We start from the raw sequence: 17,772 nt of genomic DNA on the forward strand, positions 1-17,772 counted from the left end.
TTTCAATCAACATATTGTGGTGGAATAGCTGCAGCAGACATCCGTTCATACCATGCAGTCGCCCATCTACATGTACTGAACGAATGGTGGTATGGCTCCAGGTCTGACCAAGCTTATTGGGTGGAGCACTGGATAATGGGTGATTCCTCCCAATATTCCTATCTATACAATAGATCGATCCCAATGACACTCCCATCCAAAAGAAGTGCAGTGATCATAATGTGGCGACAATCCCTTCGTCGGATGGGGTGGTGGGGACAAATCACAAGGGAGACCCCATTGTGGCACAATCGTTTATTCCCACAGATGGCAAATCTACAAGCCTTTGGGAGATGGGACCAAATTGGGATCTCATTGGTTGGAGATGTAGAACGAGGGTTGGTTCTAAAATCATTCTAGGACCTACAGGGCGAATTCGCGTTTCATCGTAGTCAATTCTATAGATACTTACAACTCCGTCACACCATATACCCATATATACATGATCTATCTGAGATCCCAGATTTCAATTGGTTAGAAGGCAAACTACTCCTGGGTGACCTAGTAGACCACAAGATTACCAAAATCTATCAAACCCTAACCACAAATAACGCAAGCACAATAAACAAATTGCGGATCATTTGCGAGATTGATTTAGGAGCCCTAGACGAAAAAGACTGTACAGAAGCCCTACAATCACCCAGAGGGACGGCCATATCCACGCGCTTTAGACTCATACAGTTCAAATACCTCCACAGAACATACTACACCTGAGTTATGCTCAAGTTATGGAGTGGCGGAGTGATTACTTTCCCTCAGTGTCTCTGTTGCAAACGAGAGGAGTGTTCCTTACTTCATACCACATGGTCGTTGGGTAATGTGACGCTTCTGGTCAGGATTGTTGGGATGCCTGGGGGCGGGGGGGTTGACCTCCCAAATTCTCCAAAGTTTACATTATTACATTGTGTGGGGGAATATCTACAAGCTACACCTGTTGTTCTGGGGCTCACAGTGGCTGAACAAGACATTGCCAGAATGTGGAAGGCTGAAGCACCACCCAGAACTGGAGCTTGGAATTGAGGCATGGACTTCAATATGGGGATGGAAATCCCTGTGTTCGTAGCATGCGGATGCACCCAAAAGCATATAAAAATTTGGCAGAGATGGGCTGATTACAGAGATCTGCCACTGGAGGCTTTGAATAAGCCTCACAAATCATCAGATAACTGGTCTATTGTATGGGAGTTCATGTCTGCACATCAGGGACAAAGTACGATTTCTAACTAATGATAACGAGCGGGGTTTGAAGAGGGAGGTGTGATGCGTGGGTGCATATTGTTTTATGTTTAGATTAAATCAAAATATTGGGCATTCAGAGGGTTACATCCAGGTTTGTAAACGCACTATGTGACAAGCACAAACTTGGTATGAGACAACAATCCGCATCACTGTGGCGGACAGTCCCGGTCTGTATTTTGTTATGAAAAAAAAAAGAATACGCCAAAGAGCAGATGAATTAACAAATTAGTGAGTAATAGGTGGATGAGTGGGTTAGTGACTGAGTGCTTAGCTATATGAATGGGTGGGTGAATATATGGATAGAGTAAGTGTGACTCCATGGAAGGATGAAAGTATGAGTCAGTTATTAAGGGAATGGCTGGACAGATTAGGGAATAATTTATAGCAATCAATAGCTGATATTTTACCCCTCTCTTTTAGCCCAGCAAATGCTGTTTCTAAACAGGCTGAAAAAGAGGTCAACACATAAACACATTCCTCTTCCATTCAGTGACAAAGGTTTCATATTGGCTGATGGGAGGAAGTCGGTAAGGGGACCGTGCATCTTGTCAGGGCATGAAAGCCTACCCACAGCTGTCGCTGAGCGTTGCATGTTACATTCCATGTACGGTTCACTATTTTATTTCGAGAGGTTGTTGGCCTTTGTATTAAGAGTGAGGTGGTGCACAGGGTTGTGTGACTTGTCTCCCAGGAACGGCCACCAGCAGCAGGTCTGGGATGCTGATTATTTACCTTCTTATCTGTAATTGGGAGGGCATATGTGCGTGGCAGGAGTGGGAAGTGTGCAGTCAGATGCTGTGCTAGAAGCCAAGACAGTGTTGGCATGGAGGAGGGCACTTGCTCAGAGCCCTCCCGAACTGGATAAAAACCTCCCAATGCCAGGATTACCTGTCCACTGGGTATTCTGGAGCTGCCCCTTGGGTCCTTAACATAACATATGTATTTGTAAAAGCATGTTCACCCATAGGTATCTTGGCGCTGAATTACAGATGTTTCTTGTTACCCAACTCAATGGTACTCATTTTATCGACCTCAAATGGATGAAAGGCTGAGTGGACCCACCGGGATTTGAATCTGTGACCATGAGTTCGAACACAGGCCCCTGCAGTGGAAGCCTTGGTCCACTGAGCCACCAGACCCGGCTACCTCCAGAGCAACTCTGTAGTGCATGAGAGCTGACAAAAGAGAAGATGAAAAGTGATCCTGTTAGGCGTCTCGTCCCTGGCTACAGTGACAGTACACACATTATCGACATAGACTCCCATTGGCACCCACAATGTAAGCAGTGTAGCGCTGCGGTGGTAATATATGCCCTCTCCACCAAGAACTCCCTGACTCCTGGAAAAAAGAAGACCACAGCATTAAAACATACCTGTCTTTTTAGAGCTGAAGCTGTCCAGAGACAGAAACCAAAACCTATTAAAATCTTCCTACATGAGAGAGACTGGCAGCCTGATTTAGATTTTAATTATGTTTAAAGAAAATAAGTTCACTACTTTCTTGAGTGACATGTCCACATAAATAAGAAGATAATGTTTCAAACTGCCTCAGAAATGTGATTACAGGTTAACCAACCTGCAGCTATGAGACATTTTTGAAATTGTGAAATTTTACAGTTAGGCATGGTTGCACCTTTTGCCAACAACTATTTTCTTTCGAAGGGACTTATTCAGAAAGGTAAATTTGAACGTTAGTAAATCTACACGTATAAAATTATTTACAGTTTGTAGTAAATTGACTACTTTTGGCTGTTCAGTATGTTCTAATGTAAATTTACTGCAACGTGTAGACTCACATGTCCCCACTTGCTGAAATAGGGGGCGAAGACAAATGTATGATTATAAAGTTACTCCAGTCCAATAGGACCCAAAATAGCAGTAGCTCAGATCTAGGGCATGTCCAACCACTGTTGTTGCAAAACTCGCCCATAGAAAATCATGGAGGCAGGGACAAAAATAAAACCCCATAGCTAATAATGTTAAATTAAATTAATTTAATTCGACTTTTAAAAAAAAAAAATATATATATATATATATATGTATATAAATTAAATTTAAGTCAATTACATTTAATGTTAAAGAAATATGGTTCAAAATATATTTTATGATCAAATATTTAAATAACCTTTGTTAACATAAAACTAAATTTAACTATTATTTATAAAAACGTAAACTAATTAAAGTTATATATATGTTTTTGTAACCTGTAATACATAATTAGCAAATACAAACATTTTACTTTAGGTGGGATCTTTTAAAATAAATCTTTGGAACATAGTTTTAATTTAATTTCATGCATTTAAATGAACTATAAATGTAATTCATAATATACGTTTATGGTTTGAGGAACAAGGACCTAAACTACTAAATTGACGTCCTGTAAGTTAAATTGATATTTTCCACCGAATTTTACTATACTTGCACTTTCGGCAACTGGCATGTTTTGTAATGGGGTATACTTCTATATTATTAACAATAATAATTTAAATTGCTACACCTGAATAGCAGTGCCCATCACCTGTCGGTTCACATTAACAGGTGATAATATGGTACAATGTTGGAATAGTAAAGTGCTGCTGAACACAGTCAAACACCGGCAGAAATTAATGACTAATGTATCGAAAGTTTACATAATACTAGCTAGCTAGTGGGCCGGTCCTCTGATAAATACGGTGCACTTCGAGCTCAGCTGTCATGCATACAATGTGCCCAGGGAGGGGACCAACGTGCTCAGGCCACAGGACCACTGCTCCTTGTCCATACAGGTCTACAGCCACGCGGCTACGAACCTCTGTGTCTGTGAAAGCATTGCATATATCGGGGTCAGGAAGCAATAAATAGATGTTGAGTCGCACGACTAGGGAACTCCCAGCTTTTCTGACTTTCCAATGACACAGTTCATGTTACACAGACATAGATTAGAGGTCAGTGCCTTAAGTTAGCTGACGAGCTGCCCCCATGCTGGACCACAGCCAATGGCAGTGGCCTCTGGAGGCAGTGGTTGCATATCAGCCCATGAATGATAGGGTGAGTGGATTGCCCAGCAGCCAGGGCACGTCCATGCACCCAGGGCCAATGACCTGCTGTGGCCAGATTATACCCTGACCACTGCGGTGACAGTCAGCTCCCAAAATAAGCCCAGCACCTGCACACTTTCAAGTCTCAGGCACTATTACGAAGAGCGACTGCCATGTAAGCGGTATCTGAGGGAAGGTCTGTTCAGTCATTCAGCCTTGCAGTGCGGTCATGAGCTTTCTCGGGGGTCATGCCTGTGGTTCCTGCTCGGCCTTGCTTGGTGCTCTGCAGTTGTTCACTGCTCGGAGTCTCTTCTTTGGGAGCGTTCAAGGCTTCTTTACTTAGTTGTGGTCAGCTTAGGGACTTTATTGACTGACTGCTGCCACTCACCCAGATCTGGTCACCACCAAGGCAATACTGGTTCAAAAGTATTTCGTGATTGGACTAGAGTCTCTCTAATGCTACATCGTGTGCTTTATTTTTCATGGTTCCTTGGAAAGGCCAAGTTAATAATAAGCACTTTTGAGAAAAGGCCTTGACGAGACCTGGGGCCAATCATGCCTAGACAGTATCCCCCAGTTAGTATCATGGGCCTGGCAGGGCATCCATGCAGCTTGTAGGGTAGGGTGCCCCATCAGCTTCTTCACGTGCTGGCCCCCTTCACCCCCCCCGACAGGATCCCCCAGTTAGTATCATGGGTCTGGCAGGGCTTCCATCCAGCTTGTAGGGTAGGGTGCCCCATCAGCTTCTTCACGTGCTGGCCCGAATCACCCCTTCACAGTATCCCAGTTAGTATCATGGGCCTAGCAGGTCATCCATGCAGCTGGTAGGGTACCACCATCAGCTTCTGCACGTGCTGGCCCCCTTCATCCCCTTCACAGTATCTCCCAGTTAGTATCATGGGCCTGGCAGGGCGTCCATCCAGCTTGTAGGGTAGGGTGCCCCCCATCAGCTTCTGCACGTGTTGGCCTCAAAGCACGGTACTCATACAGTATCTCCATACTCTAAGTAGAGGCACCTAGAAGCAACGTAACAACAAGTCTCCTAAAAAATGTAAGTGCCCTGAATCACCAAAACAAACACTGCCCAGCTACAAAACAAAGCATGTGCACCTATGAGAATATAACAAAGTGTGCACTGTCCCTCTGCAGACAGTGTGCGCTCCACCTCTTCCCTTCAGCATTTGAATAAATGCTGCGGTGACAGAATCCCAGCAGCTGCTGACCGCCTTTCTGAAATTGCTGCTGAGTGCAGCTACAGATGAAAGGAGGACCCTCTTGAGATGGCCAAACATGATGACATGCGCGGTTATTTTAGTCTAGCCCCACATGGCAGTGGACAGCATATGTTCAGATGGCTAATTATTTACCAAGAACAGATGTCTGACCCCCTCCTCAGGACGGCCTGACATTTTACCCTTAAAGAGACAAAACTGGCTTTTGCATCACTTTAAATGCAATTAATTTTTCGTATATAGGTTTTAAATATTTATATAAGCTACCACTCTGCACTCAGGCCCACGTTTCAAACTAAGATGATATTTCTTTTATCTAACTCCATTAAAATGAAGTAAATATATGCACGACTGGCGTGTCACAAAAAGCAGTCCAAATGTATCTGGAATCTAATGCATATCACCTATCTTATTTAAAATGTATAATGGTCATGACAAATACTTTATTGACCTAAAACATAGTTTTTAACTTTATTTTCGTTTGTCTGTATAGCCATTTGACAATAAAATAAGAATAATTTATGTCCCTAAAAATGCACAATGGTGATTTTATGACATTGCATATGACAGTACTGTGTAATTTAATGCACTTTAAAAAGGACATTTAAACCATGTATAGGATGCTAAGCCACTGTACTTAACTAAAGTTTACTTGTCATCACCGCCTAAGTCCACGAAGTTCTCCATGCTTCACCTGGTCTACTAGACACATAGTTATAAGGAGCAACATGGGCAGCCAGAATGCAAATTAATAAAGATGTGGCTGAACCCGTGATGATTAGAGTAGGTACCACCCTGACGCACAGAGGTACCACAACCTGCAACAGGGTAAGCAGGTCCAATAGCAGAATCTAGCATGGTTAACCAGGCTAACCAGGGCTCGTGATAACCCAGCTGTGTTGCAGACAATTCAGTATTTCCTTTACTCCAGTAGTAAACATACAGTACTTGATCAAACCCTTCTAGAAGATGGGCACGGTCCAGCGATCTATTTCATATTTCAAGGATACATTTATGTAGCATCTTTTGATTTCTCTGAATACGCGGTGGTCTCATTCCGCAACAATTTAGTTTTGAAATAAACTCCACCGAACAAGGGGTTTATATCCATTAGTGGGAAACTGCAGTTATAAGACATTCCCACAAAACATAGTCCATGAACTAAAATCTATTCCCACAGCAAATCCACCTCCCTGTTCACTTCTGAAAATTGAACGATGAGACTCTCTACATAAAAGACTGCCCTACTGTTTCCTGTTCTAATACCATTTAGCTTGGTTAGGCTTATGAATATTCGCACAAGGGTTTCAAGGGTGGCTGTGGCCTTCTTATTTACCCCTTTTATCGATAATCATTTGTGGATACATCGGATCCGTTGGTCTCTACGCATTGGCTCTGTTGGTCTCCTGCTCCAGTTTCCGGATTCTTGAGCCTCCGCATTCAATTCGCACATAAGTGTTTAGTTTTTCTGGGTTTTCAATGGTGATTCTTAGCCTTTCTGATTCTAACCCCTCTGCGCTAAGTTTTACATGCAGTGCTCTTCCAGGATCCTTCAGGCCTTTGAAGGCGACTGTGAGCCCTCAGTTTGCCCTGCACATTGGAACAATACTTTTGTCCACCTGCTATTTTCCTTTTGAGCCTCTCACCTGATTTCTTCTCGCTGTCAACACATTATTCCTATAGATAATATAAAATTGGCTTTTCTTCAGAGAAGTGTGTGTGTGGCTCAGGCACTTCTTTAAGCCCTGGTACTGGGACTTCTTGGAACTAAGCTAGTCCTGGAGACGTTCTTGTCATTGTTTTTACAGACTGAAACGACATCGACAAAGAGTCATTCACTGACAAATAATTGTGATTTTGCCCATGAAAAATGTATTTAGAATGTTAGGCTTAAGTGTTTTTTGAAAATTGTTTCCCTTTCAATTTTTATACACACCTGTCTTCACTGTACGTATCAGTCTATGATCACCAGAGTACTAATTACCACTGCTTTATCTTTATTAAACTATTCTCCGTATTTAAATATAGAGTTTTGATTTATTCATATATGTGATTCTTTTCTGGTTTAAATACATGATTTATTATTATCCTTTTGAAATGATACTGCTACTGGCTAGGTTGTGCATGAGGATATAAAGAGCCCTGGTATGTATGGGGTTTATTGGTCATGTAAAGTTCACATACAGGCTGGTGAGAGCATACGTAGAGCAGGGAACTCTTTGCCTGATGGCCAATAAACTGCATCACTCCCAGAGCCGAGATGGCCATAGCGTGCACTTGGTGTTTCCCCGGTGGGCTGCCACGATGGGGGGCGGTTCTGGGGCCCTAGGGCAGGCAATATCGGCCCCTGTAACGAAATCGGCTGCAAACCCCTCTCCCTAAGGGGGCCGGCCGAGCAGTTTGACAGGGACAGCTTCGGTTCCCAGTCCAGCCCTGCTCACTCCTGTTAATTATTTACATTTCCGTTGAGCATTGTTATGTTGATCCAGTAGATCACGTTTGCTCCACTGGGTTTCCAAGAGAAGTCACAGAAATGTGTAACCTTTGATACCCTTCCTCAGCGAAGGACCTCTTGAGTATCCGTGTAGAGGCTCCACAGGCACTGAGGGGGCTCAGGTAGGTTGGTAAGGAATTTAGGAAAGTGGCTCTTATGGGGAGCTGCAGGTGTGCTTGGGAGTTAGCTAGTCACAAGGGTCCAGGGGAGGCTGGTTGGTGTGCTTGGGGCCGGGACCATTGACTAAGCATGTGCTTCATTATCTGGCCTTTCTCGGCTTGGACCTGCATATTGTCCTTCTGCTGGCGAGAGGAAAGAACTGAGAACTTCATGCATGACCCTCCGCCTTTTAATTCTACTCAGAGCCAGATTCAATGGTCGAGTACTTGGAGGACCCTCCTGGAATCCTGTTCTAACTCTAGGGCCACATGCTGTTCATAGAACAGAAGAGTGCTATATAATGTGACTTACACTGCTGGATAATTGGTATCTTACTCCGTTGTATCTGGTGTTGGACCTCTTACATGCATCAAGGTAGATTAGACAATGCCTAAAAGTTTCTTAGAGAATGGATTAAGATCAATAGAGAAGCAGGTTCCCATATTTAAAAAATCATACTTGGCCCATTGGAACAAAAGAAAACAGTAAATAAGAACCTTAATACCTTGTTCCAATCAAAAAATCTTTCCAATTGAAAATTATTACTCACCAAGTGCTCTCACTTCGTACACTGTACCCCTGGAGTCCATCCTATTACGGCCTCCAACTTGGTCTTGCTTGTATTTTTCTTGCTCCAAAAATTATTTTAAGTGTGACAGAAATTGTCAATACAACTGTCTGCACTTGAGACCTGGTCACTTGAAGTTCTTAAGTCATTGGTGGCTGACAGAAGACATTTCTAGTTATTTTTCAATTTTTCTTTCACTTCATTGCAGCATCCATTTCCTTTTAATTTAGCTGGGACATGTTTTGCTTAACTTCTGAAAGTCGTGCTTGATTTTCTTAAATTGTTGAAATCATTTTTATCGCCTAATCTCCTTTTACATAAACTTGATGTGGATCTGTAGGCCTCTAGGTTATTTCTGTCTTTAATTGTATTGCCATTAGTTGGTATTGTATACAGCAACTTACATATTTTCCCTGGGGATTGGTATGCTATTCAAACCATGCTACCAAAGGTGAGCTGAGGTTTTCCTCACCTAATACAGTTTACCACTGTGGGATCCACCATCAGGGCATTGTTGAAAGTCAGCCACACTCACATTGAAACTAAGGTCTCATTTTCCCAATGCACGACAGTGGATTTTCCTACAGTTGCCAATATAAAATTTGGTTCACTTGATAAATTACCAATGGGATTGATTATATTTATTACCTAAAATGGTAATGAGGTAACAAGGCATAACAGAAACATATTCAACTAACTTGACCGATTTTCTGTTGCAGATCCAAATATTTATTTATTATTATGGGTCGCCCACTGGGCTCATTTTCAGACAAACATATATACAGAAATAGCTGGAAACGACAAAACAAACCTTGAGACAACTATACTTCCAAATTTCCAATTCAACATCTTCACTTCAAGAAATGTTGAAATGGTATTCTACAGGCAGCCGCATTCCTTATATAAATGTCATACTACCAAGTTTGAATTCAGCTGGTAATATTACTTCTGCCTTAGTCAAGTTCAGCCTTCATCAATATCAACTTTATTCGCTGAGACTTAGGGGGTCATTAGGATGGCGGGCGGACTTTGTCAGCACGCCATCCTTTCGTGGAATGGGACCGCCCGCCATTGCTGCAGGGGTCCCGTTGTTGACATTAGGTTGCGCCCGCCACACTGGCGGGCGCATCCTGAATTCTTGGAATTGCGGCGGGCGGTGCTCTCAGCACCGCTCGTCGCAATGCCAAGAAGGCATGTTGTGCACTTCCATGCACAACGTGGCAGGCACTGCGCGGTGCCTGCCATGTTGTGCATGGAACTGCAGGGGGGTACCATAATTAACCCCCACGTGCACCCCCCAGGCCCCAGAATCCCTGGGGGCCCGCTACGGGCCCCAATTGCATGAACCGCCTCCTTTTCCGTGGCGGCAACGGGCATTTCCCTGCAGACATGCTAATATGGATGGCGGTGTCTCCCAGACACCGCCACCATGTTAGCAGCTTTTCCGCCTGGTCGACTCTTCGACCGGGCGAAAAACCAGCCATGGTAATGTGGCGGGGGGAATTTGAAAGCGGGCGGTGGTTTATGGCGGGTGGATCGTCACCGCCATACGGGCGGTGGCGATCCGCCCACCATACTAATGACCCCCTTAATGTCTAAATTGGTCATTAATCTTGCAACCCACTTGTGTTTTAAGTCTGTCCAGGTCCGCTTCAGGCTACATGTTTTAAAGTAGTAGTTACAAGAATTAATACAAGGGAGTTACAAAGAGAAACAGAACAGAGAAACTGTGTCACTTCAAATGTATTATAAATGTATTGACAATTCAAAACTTACGATGCCGCCTCCTTTTCTTTCATCTCATTGGCTCTTTCAAGTTCTTCTGCATTTTCATGAGCGTTGCATATAATATTCTTTCTTCTTGGTTGGAGGGACAGAAAATGGTGGTTTATTTCAATTAGTTTGACGTAAGTCTCTAATGATTTTTGCTTTTTTAAAGGGTGTAAACTGTGACCAAGTATCCAAGTCAAAAACGCATTTTATACCTACCGGCCTTTGAGCACTAAGTGAAACATTTAAAATTGTCATTCCAATTTGTAGCTATCATACTATAAATCAGTAATAATAATCATTTAGTACTAGTCAAACTATCCAACAAGCAATTGCGGGAAAACAGAAAACAAACCCCCTCAGAAGGAAATATTTCTAAAACAGGAAACAAAGATTTTAGGTTTTGGGGTGAAAATCTATTCTTGCCCACATCACTGAAACAGATAAGTTTCTCAGTGCATTGTTTTGATTTGGTGTGCCAACAAAAATGAAACCACTGGGCGCATAACACAGATAAATGGATGTGTGGCCCAATGTCAATCAAGGATCAAGATGACCAGCCATAAAATAGGGAGCATAATGTACCCTCGTACGCTACTGGCCAGGTATAAACTTCTCTCACCCTCACTGAATCATAAAGGTTATGCTGCATGCACACTCATACAAAGACTCCAAGAATGTACCGTCTTATCATCTATTTAATTATCTGAACAAAGTACATTTAAAAGTGTATTTAAATGAATGAGGGGACACCTGTATTTCACTGCGAGATGGATCCTCTCAAAGTTCCTTCAGTTGTTAACCCGAATAATGTAACTGGGCCCTGCATGGTGGTACTTTTGCAATGTTCATCAAAGAAGGAAGGTAGGGTTGCTCTAGCCAGGATAGGTGAAAAAGAGAAAACTAAAGGAAGGAAAACAAAAGAAAAGAAAGAGAACAGACAAGAGAATAGATTGGAAAAAAGAGAAAACATGAAGCTTGTGAAACACAATAAGATGAAAAAAGGGGGAGATGGGATAAAAGAAGAATAGGCACACGAAACAAGAGAGGTGGAGAGAAGTGTGTAAATGACAGTTTATTTTCAGGTAGTTTCTGGTTCGCGTCCTAGAAGTATGCATTTTTATGGAAATGTATTTTAATCCCTCATTCTTCTGAGTGCAAATTAACGGAAGGTTTGAGTACGTTCAGAGGGGGCAAGGTGAGCAGTATCTTGCTTCAATCTCGGATCTCCCCCCCCTTAGGCAGACCACTGCATGGGGACAGCACACTGAAGTCTGAGCAAGCAGAACAACGTTTGCAGAAGTCTGAGCTGTAGTGTGCTTGTTTCTTCATATTCATACTCAAGACATGCAGTGTTTCCAACGAAGAAGATCTAAATCTTAACTAAAGATTGCAAAGGAATCAAGAAAAAGGTAGATCTTATTTTAAGTGATACAACACATTTTCAACAAAGTTCCATTAGAGGAGATTGAATTATGAAGACTTCTGGCACAGGAAGACATATCACAGAGAGACATACGTTTGGTCCATTATGCGATCATTTCCAATAAAACGAAGTCTGATAATCATTATCAATTTTGATAAATTCACTAATGTTCTCAATTTAGTTAATTATGTACACTGTCATTATACTCAGGAGCAGTGCTGATAGTTTAATGAACAATGAATTCTTCAAGGACCTACTAAAGCAATCCCGTCAGAAGGTGGAGGTAGAGCAGGTGGGGCAGCAAAAACAGCAGCAGCGGATAATGAACCTCACACCAATGTGAACCAGACAACTTCTAGAAAGTCAAGCAACCAACACAAGAAAACAGAATACCCACCATTGCCCATCTAATTCATCTGCCTACGTTGATCTTCTACGATAGTGATAACTGTAACCCTGAGCACAACAAAATGGATATGAAGCGGTCTATCAAACTGTAAATTCTATGGGTGGGATTAACCCCGGCAGCACTACAAGAATAGCGTTATCTTTTCTATTGTGAATAGTCTCTGTTGCTGAACCCCTTCGCTGGGTTCCACTCTAGGCTAAGGTTGTGAGTTCAAATGCCGCTTCCCACCATTCATTAGCAGAACGGAAGCACAAGAAAACAAGCATGACTGACTGATGACAGTCATGGTCCAGCTCTGGCCGAGCAGGCGGGAGTACAATGTGGTTGTGTATATAATGGATAACACAAGGCACATCATTTATATGGGGTGCAGTCTCTGCAATGCAGTAGAATTCATAACATACAGACTTAGCAAAGGGACCTTCTCACTGAGAAAAAGTAAACAAAATAACTTAGTTAGCAAGATGTGTGCTGCTTGAGGTTCATGTCGAAACAGGAACATAGCGAATATGATGATGCCAGATACAAAACAGAATATAACACTTCTGTTTTAATACCATGCAATTTACATTGTCCCTCTAATTCTGAAACACACCAGTCTTTAGTTTTTTGTAGGCATGTTCTCCAGTTAGTTATAGGGCAGCCAGTGGCAGTAGAAAGGTCTTTGCTTTACCTGTATGGAAGAGTCCTGCCATCAGCTGGTAACAATCTGTCTCCAGAGGCAGCAAAAGAATACAGTTGTCAACTTTTGTATTATTAAAAAAAGAAAGGAACAGCTACCATTTTGTTGGATTCTCTATGGTTGTCTGTTTTGTCTGCTGGCGGGTGCTACCTCCAAATGTATCTTGTTGGCCGCTCCGAGAGAGATCATACATTTGCTCTTCAGAGCAATGTTTTGTAAAGTTTATTATCAACTTGCAGTCGCTTTCAAACCCAAAATCTAGTGGAGCTGATGAATGCCTTAACGAGGGTGTGCCTGAATTAATGTTATTATTAAATATTGATATTATTCTATAGTTAAGAATTCAAAACGAGGTGGCAAGCATGTGTCTGACCACCCAAGAACAGCGGGTCAAACTAGGGCTGTGACCATTTTGCTCCCTCCCAGTGGATTCCAGAATCACACTTAAGGTTGTATGTACAGCGTACGAAGCTGACTGGAGCATATGCCTGAACGCACAGAAAGTGGCAGCCAACTAAACCCTGGTCATGACTCCTCAATCAGCCCCTTCAAATGTGATCCAACAAAGAGGATTCCAAAAACGACAAAAACAGAAAAGCAGGTTGTGAGGGTGTCGGATACAAATGTTCTGGAATCCACCCGAGAGCAGAACCTTACAACCAGCACTTCAGGAAACCTGTGAAAAACGGAACTGTCTCAGTTCATCGTCGACTGAGAGTTCGCTCTGACGAGGACAGATACTGAAGAATATCTTTTAAAGAATTGTCCCGTCATCGTTAGGTCGTTAGGAATCGAATCATCTCTCCTCTTGGAATGCCGGGTATCATCTCAATTGCTATTTGCTCCTTTGTGCCAGGCATATCAGAGGCAATGCATATCACTAAGGACACCGGTCATGATGCAACTCCATAAACAGAATGTGCAAAAGTAGCAGATGTTTTTATTCCTTGCTCTATACTAAAAAATATGCAAATTTTGCAGATAGGCAGCGGCAGCTCTCCTGTTCTGGCGAAGGAGCGTTGCCCCACTGCCAGCAAATGAAAACATATAACATGTAAAATAAAATGTTAATAAACCAATTATAAAAACTACTTATGATTTTATTTTACAATATGAGCTGGAGCCAAGTCTTGTAGGCGGGGCCATCATCTGACAGCAGTAGGAAGAGTGGCGGGCACAGGGCACTGCAAGTAAGAATGATGGTTTGGCCAACTGTCTTATGAAAGTAGCAGGCACAGGCTACCCACTCCTTGTTGGAGCGTAAAACAAGCCCACTCCACCCAATCCTGAAGCTTGTCTCATGCCGGGTAATACCAGCATGAAAGGAGCATCTGGGTTGGCACAGGGGAGTCTGGGAGCCTGTTCATCAGGAACTGCAGAATACTGAGGAAGCGAGGCGGTGAGGCAGCAGTTAAGTTTCCTTTAAAAAAATATATTATTCTTGCCCCCCGAGCTGCCACACCACTTTTCCATGCTAGAGTCCGCCATTGCATATAGAAGGTCTAAAAAAATGAATCAAAGTATATTCATCTGGTGACTAACTCAATGCTCTTCCTTACATGTGAAGCATAGAATGTATAGATAATAGTTAAAATAAAATAAACACAATCATCTGATAATTACAATAGCATCACTTCATTTAAGCCGGTCTTCTGATCCAATAGTTTCTGGTGTATTATGGGGACATCAAATACCGTGCTTGTGGGTGTTGATACGTTTCAGATCAATGGTGCTATTAAAAAGATCCTGTGGCAGGAAGTTTGGATGCCTTTTTAATAAAATAATAGCCTGTAGAGGTGAAGTAAGTGACCTAATTACTCACCAACACCTTACTGCGGTCTTTATTGCTTTCACTAATAAAATGTAAAGCAAGTATGCTTCGGTAGTAGGTATTATTACCTACATAAAAGGTCGCAAATTTAACAAAGCAAACAATTAAGAAATAAATCATCCGGACCAATACAAAATCTCTTCAGGACAGAAGGAAAAACCAAAAGTCGAAATGTTAGGAAACTAAGCTATGGTTCAGAGTGTGCTGATACAAATGCAAATATTTTCAGGAATAAAAGTACAGCATTATGGCATGGAAATTTCCAGTCAGGTAAGTCCACTCTGTTGTTCCATTTGAAATAGCATCGGTGATGTCGTTCATGATGTCATTTGGGATCTCATTAGCGATATCACGTGAGCGGTCTTGCGCAGTGTATGACGCAGCATAACTCATCGTTTGCATAGCAGCCCTGGAACAATGTTGTAGTTTTTGTGTAATTTAGTTTACTTTAGAACCAGATCTTCACTTTAACCGTGGTTATTTTTCGGTGGATTTCTGAGGTGGTGATAAATATATGGTAATGTCTAAAGAGCATAGGTGAACATAACTTGCTCTTAACAATATGGATTTGATGTATGACATCCATATCCAGAGCCCACCTTCAGACATGCAGAGTGGGTACAAGCTCAAGCGCCATCAAGCCTGCCTGGCACAAGAGGACTATGTTCCACCGGGCCCACCCCAGAATACTTCCAGCCGTACATAGAAACCTCTGGCAATAGCCAGGCCCCGCACCAGGTGCCATTGCGTCACTGCACCTATGGCACGTTAACTTTGGCTATGGGCTGATGGTTTGGCAACAAGCACAAAGCCTGGCGTGTGGTGAGGCCCTAGGCCGGTTCCGGTGTCACAAGGCTCAATGCGCATGACCTGTGCAGCGCAGGCACTGGGATAGGACCTGGTTGCAGAGCATATCCGGTGCCAGATCCACTCAACTGTGTGCATTGAATTCAGCCCTTGTCCTTGCCATGTGGGCAGCTTACAAACAAATCCTAATCAGAGACTAGGTAAAACAACTGGAACTGGGTTACATTAGTTTGGAACTGGGTTAAACAATGGGCACTAAATGGAAAAGGGGTGCGTCTGATAATATTTTGTACTATTTTCATTAGATAGCAAGATCACTTGTGCATCACACACTTCTTTGTGAAATCCATGTGTGATTTGTTAGTCACTAGTTCAAATTGGAGCATGGATTCATCACAAACTTTCATTTTAACTTTTTGTTAACGTATTGCAGCCTCTATGTCAAATGCCCGAGGAGTAGGCTAGTTTGAGAATCACGGTTCATATGCAGCAGGGTGCCCTTCATGTCAGAGGTTCTATGCAGCAGGCAGTGACAGTATCATGAACTATATGCAGTACTGTAGTCTGAGTGTCGCGGGTGCTGTTTGGTGACATTCTCAGTGATACAGGACTTTTCCATTATGTAAGTCCCTGTGCTAGGGGTTCTCTACAGAAGGTGCTCTCTATGTGATGGGCCCATTGAGTATGGTAGTCTGTGTGTCAGGGGACCAATGCATACCAGCATCTACTTGTGGACACTGTAAATAACACAGATTCAGCGTCATTGGGACCATGCACTAGTGCAGTAAATTGGTATCATGTGGGTTTATGAAATAGTGTTTTAGTGTCACAGGAGACTTTGCAGCAGTACAGAGTCTTAATGCTGTGGTCTGATAGTGTAGTAAGATTTAAATGTGCTAACACATGCAAATACAAACCTGCACAAATGAACATCCCCTACTTGTGCCGGGTGTCTTTTGCAACCTGCCTCTTTCTGTGTCTAAAGTGCCTGTGCTCATTATTTATTTCCCAAGCTTGCGGTGCATGTATTAGCACATAAGAGCCAGACACATTGTTATGGCAGTGCTTGCTCTATTTACATTTGCAGACCGGCCATGTTTTGAATGATGGGCTCTGGCAAGAAAGATGAGTGATGGAGACCTTCATCTAACCAGAGCGGGTCATCCATTTGCCACCAGAAACTTAGCAGGTGCCTTACACTGCAATGGGGAGAGAGAGGCGTGGGTTGACAAAGCTCCCCAAACCAGAAAGGACCCCATTAATCTTTGAATATCTCAAATTGTAAATGTGTTTAATTTAATATCTATAATGTAAAATAATGTGTAATACAGCGATACAAAACCCCATTGATGTACACCTTTGGAATCCTCTCTCATCCTATCACTAAAGCACCTCGCTCTGAAATGTTGAAGCATGGTGTGCCAAATGTCACTTTGCAAAACCATTACATGAATTACATTAGGCGCCTACAAGAAAGAATAAAGTGGGCATCAGGGGCAATACAGATGTTTCAATTACATTCAGAATTTGAGGAATGTAAAATGTATGTTTAGGAGGAAGAACATCTAAGTGGAAAGACAGCTGTCTAAGAATAGAATTGGTCCGGGAAAGATCAGAACTGCATGTATACTGGTTAAAAACCAAAATCACCTGGTTCCAAAGACTTTACCAACTCGTGGGTTTAGAGTTTATCTGAAAATCATATGTATTGTAATTGTAATTGCATTTATATCGTGCTTACCCTCCCTGAGGAGGCGTCGAAGTGCTTTTTCGGCAAGAAGCACGCTACACCGGAACCCAAAAACAATTAGTGGAATTAGTATAGGGAAATATGAAATCAATTTGAGCGGTGGACATGTTAGTCTGTTATTTGGATTGAAAAGGATAGTGCAGGGATAGAACATGGAAGGGGTTTCATTTATATAGTGCTTGCTACCCCTGGTGAGGTGTCGTTTTGTCTTAAAAACATTGGTTAGAAAATACTGTTGATGTTCGGCTTTTTGCTGTACTTAAAGGAGTACAAAGACTGCAGTCATTAATGGCTTCAGCAAAAGAAGGTGACGAGGTAGATCCATTTGGAGTGAAGATCTATGGGGTGAA

General features: G+C 42.5%; 1 protein-coding gene across 4 annotated transcripts in view; it reads right to left on the bottom strand.

The window, feature by feature from the left end:
* The window catches only part of ANKRD44 (ankyrin repeat domain 44), a 712,165-nt gene that overhangs the window by 218,059 nt on the left and 476,334 nt on the right, over window positions 1-17,772 (bottom strand). For 2 of the 4 annotated variants that reach the window (XM_086955419.1, XM_086955417.1), the window contains exon 15: window positions 10,524-10,604. In XM_086955419.1, the coding sequence (XP_086811545.1) occupies window positions 10,524-10,604 (81 nt within the window). Of the gene's footprint in view, window positions 1-10,523; window positions 10,608-17,772 lie in introns of all 4 variants that reach the window. The other 2 variants (XM_086955418.1, XM_086955416.1) reach the window with 1 other exon arrangement.

Source organism: Lissotriton vulgaris, chromosome 2_1, assembly GCF_964263255.1.
Source record: "Lissotriton vulgaris chromosome 2_1, aLisVul1.2, whole genome shotgun sequence".
Classification (NCBI taxonomy): domain Eukaryota; kingdom Metazoa; phylum Chordata; class Amphibia; order Caudata; family Salamandridae; genus Lissotriton; species Lissotriton vulgaris.